Source organism: Helobdella robusta, assembly GCF_000326865.2.
Source record: "Helobdella robusta unplaced genomic scaffold HELROscaffold_34, whole genome shotgun sequence".
NCBI classification, from domain to species: domain Eukaryota; kingdom Metazoa; phylum Annelida; class Clitellata; order Rhynchobdellida; family Glossiphoniidae; genus Helobdella; species Helobdella robusta.
Genome location: NW_008704659.1, coordinates 2,077,679 through 2,081,417, shown reverse-complemented (window position 1 = coordinate 2,081,417; position 3,739 = coordinate 2,077,679). Strand labels below are relative to the sequence as shown.

Sequence of the window (3,739 nt, the reverse complement as noted above, 5' to 3'; positions counted from 1 at the left end):
TGTTGTTGTTGTTGTTGCTGTTTGTCGAGAGAAATAAAAGCAATCACGCTTATTGATGTGTAATTCTTGAAACAATGTACTTGCTCGTGCGCTTGCTTGACTGTTAGTTTGTGATTTTGTCTGTTTGTGTGTGTGTGTGTGAATATATGCGTTTGTGATTTTTTCCGTATGTTTGTGTGTTTGTGTCCGTACGTCTCCGTTTGCCTGATACCCTTTGTGTTTTGTTTCGTTTTGCACTTATTTTGGTATATAATCGTTTGTTACAATTCTTACAATGTTGACCTTGTATAATGGCACAAAGGACATAATTTTGAAAAAATGAATAGAAATAATATTAATAATATAAATCAATATTAAATATATTAAAAAAAATGATTTTATTTGGGAGTAATTTTGAAACTTCAACTCAACAAGATAATCTGAAATTCTCCCAAAAGGTAACTCTGACCGACAAAAACCATCAAGAAATTTCCAGAACAGCCCCACAAAAACTGACATCCCCATCGTCACTATCACCATCATCGACATCGCCATCGTCGCTACTACACCCACCACAAACGCCATCATCATCATCGGCGTCGTCCGGTAAAGTTGCGGCCAAAAGAGTTGCAATAGTGGAGGATTTTTTTGACATCATATACAATGTCCATGTTGAAATGGACGGACGAGGTGGGAAGCACGCTGGCCAGAAACGGACTTATAGAGCGGTCAGTTTTTAACGTAAATATTTTTCAAATAGATTATTTAATTAGGTGGCATGATGGTTAAGATGCTTGGCACTGCTGCCGTAGTGACCCGGTTTGAATGCAAGAAGAACCCCGCCGATAACATGGGGTGTGTGTGTGTTGTGTTGATTGACGTGTCTCTACTTGCATTGTGTGTTTTTTCATGGTAGCGTTGAGAATTAAATACTAAACTGAGAAATAAAAAAGAAATAATTTTAATAATTGTTAATTATAATATATAATAATTATTATAGTTAATATAATTGCGTTAATTATATTATTATTAAATAATTTTCATTAATTATTATGGCTGTATGAGTATGTTACGACATAACTTGAATTGCCAGAAGCAATTTGATAAATTTAAAAAAATAACAAAATAAAAAAAACTAGTACCTGATCATCGGATTCAAAACCAAAATAACCTGCACAACCACACGTCACCACACCACGCCACACCACACCACGCCACGCCACGCAACTCCACCAGATAGCAGAAACTTACGCCTTCTTACCGCGTGAAGCCGTGACGAAGTTCCTCATGTCGTGTGCCGACTGTCAGAAGCGTATGCACATAAGAATTGATTCAATAAGCGACAATATCGAACTCGGTAACTTCAATAACATCGCCGGCAACAACAACAACAACAACAATAATAATAATAATAATGATACTATTACTAATAATAATTATACTAATAACAATAATAATGATAACAACGTTGGTAATAACAATAATAATAATAGTAAAAGTAACGGTAATAATTTTTACAACAGCAGAAGTAACAAACTTCGAAAATTACTCTTTCTTAGCAACAGCAAAAACAACAACAGCGATAATAATTATAACATTAACGACAACAACAACAACAACAACACCACCAACAACAACAATAATAATGATGGCAATAAAAACAGATTTAATTTCGTTGAGGAACATTTAAAAGAATTAAACAACAAGATGATCGTACCGTGCGACTGTAGTAGTTGTGAGAGTTACCTACAGCCAAATGACATCAACTGCTTTCACCGTAATAGTGACATCAACGATAAAAAACGCGATAAATATTTATGTAATTACACCAAAACCAGCAACATCAACAACAACCTCGTTATATATAACGGTAATAATAATATTAGCATGCATATCAGTAAGATCAACAATGGGAATGATCCCACCACCAACAACAACAACAAAAATAACATTAATAACAACAAAATCAATAATGACATTAACAACAATAAAAACATCACTGTTGACATTGATGACATCAACGATACGATTCCCAACAGCAACAATTACATTTATGACATGAATAATATCAACCGGTGCATTGACAATTATATCTTCAACATTAACACGTGTTATCGGTCGTCAAACAGCAACAGCAGCATCATCATCAACAACAACATCAACAACAACAACAACATCAACAACAACAACAACGATGAAATATCGCCAGTGACGTCACGGCGAAAAAAATCTCGCGCGAAAAGATCAGTCGAATGTTCGCCATCCTCTTCATCATCATCATCCTTATCATCGGACGTAAGAGAGACCGACAAACGCCAGCCGATATTCGCTGCTCCGACAAATGGAATGACGTCACCTTTTAGCGAATATCATAATCATAACCAGCCACATATTATTCATCACCATCATCATCTCGCCTCAAATCCTTCTGTCTTTGTGCCATATCTGTTAGTTCGAAGGTGCTGATGATGTTGATGACGACGATGATGATGACGGTGATGATGATTGTGATGATTCACTATCATCATCTACACATCGGTGTATGACGATAGTGAAGATGATGTAGATGATGCTGAGGGTGATAATGATAGTGATGGTGATGATGATGGTGATGATGATGATGACGATGGTGGTGACGAGGATGATGATGATAATGGTGGTGGTGATGATGGTCGTGGTGATGATGAATTCATGATAAAAATTAACTGGATCATACATTTTTGAGGAAAAATTTACTAAATACCCAATGCAAAACAGCACCAGAAGTCTTACTTACTAAACAAATTATACAACAACCACCTCTTAAACAACAACTGCAACGAGAGCAACAGCAGCAACTACAGCAGCTACTACTACTACTACTACAACTACTTCAAAATGAACAACAACAGCTTTCTAGATAAGGCTTTGAACTTTTTTGATAACAAAAACAACAACAACAACAACAACAATGGAGAAAATAACATCAATAATAAGAATACCATTAACAACAACATTAATAACGATAACAACGACAACAACAACAACAATAATAATAATAATAATAATAACATTGTAGGATTATTAAATGGTTTTAATCACAGTTTAACTCCTAATACAGATTATTTTAAAATCTCAAACCTGTTCAATATTAATAACAACACAAACAACAACATCAACAACAACAGCAACAACAATATCAACAACAACACTAACATTATTTACAATAACCATAGCAATGGTATTAACAACAACATTAATAACAACAATAACGATAATATAAACAATAACAATAATAATCTACAAGTCATAAACAACAACATTGACAACATCGACAACCACAACAACAACCACAACAACAACAACAACTTCAACAGCATCAACAACAACAACTACAATAACAACAACAGCAACGTCAATAACAATAAAACTAAAACAGTAATATACAAAAGAGAATATGACAAAACAAACAGCCATAATATTATTATCGATAATGCTGTTAATCATTACAATGATAATAATAATGACAACAACAGTAACAACAACAACAATAATAATAATAACAATAACAACAACAACAATAATAACATTAATGCCATCCACTGCTATGGCAGCCATTGGAAATTGGATTATATAAATAATTTAAACTCTATAAAAGCTAGCAATGACGTCAGTAATAAAGATAACAACAACAACAATAACAACAACAACAATAACAACGATAATAATAACAATGGTGATGATGATGATGCCGTTGGTGATGATAACGATAGCAACAACA

The 3,739-nt window shown here is 33.9% G+C and overlaps 1 protein-coding gene across 1 annotated transcript in view; it reads left to right on the top strand.

The window, feature by feature from the left end:
* Window positions 1-371: 371 nt before the first annotated feature.
* Window positions 372-3,739, top strand: part of HELRODRAFT_175726 (hypothetical protein) — a gene marked incomplete at both ends in the record, with an annotated part of 4,397 nt that continues 1,029 nt past the window's right edge. Inside the window, 3 exons of the mRNA XM_009023124.1 lie at window positions 372-707; window positions 1,216-2,330; window positions 3,147-3,627. Coding sequence (XP_009021372.1) covers window positions 372-707; window positions 1,216-2,330; window positions 3,147-3,627 — 1,932 coding nt within the window. The remainder of the gene's footprint in view (window positions 708-1,215; window positions 2,331-3,146; window positions 3,628-3,739) is intronic.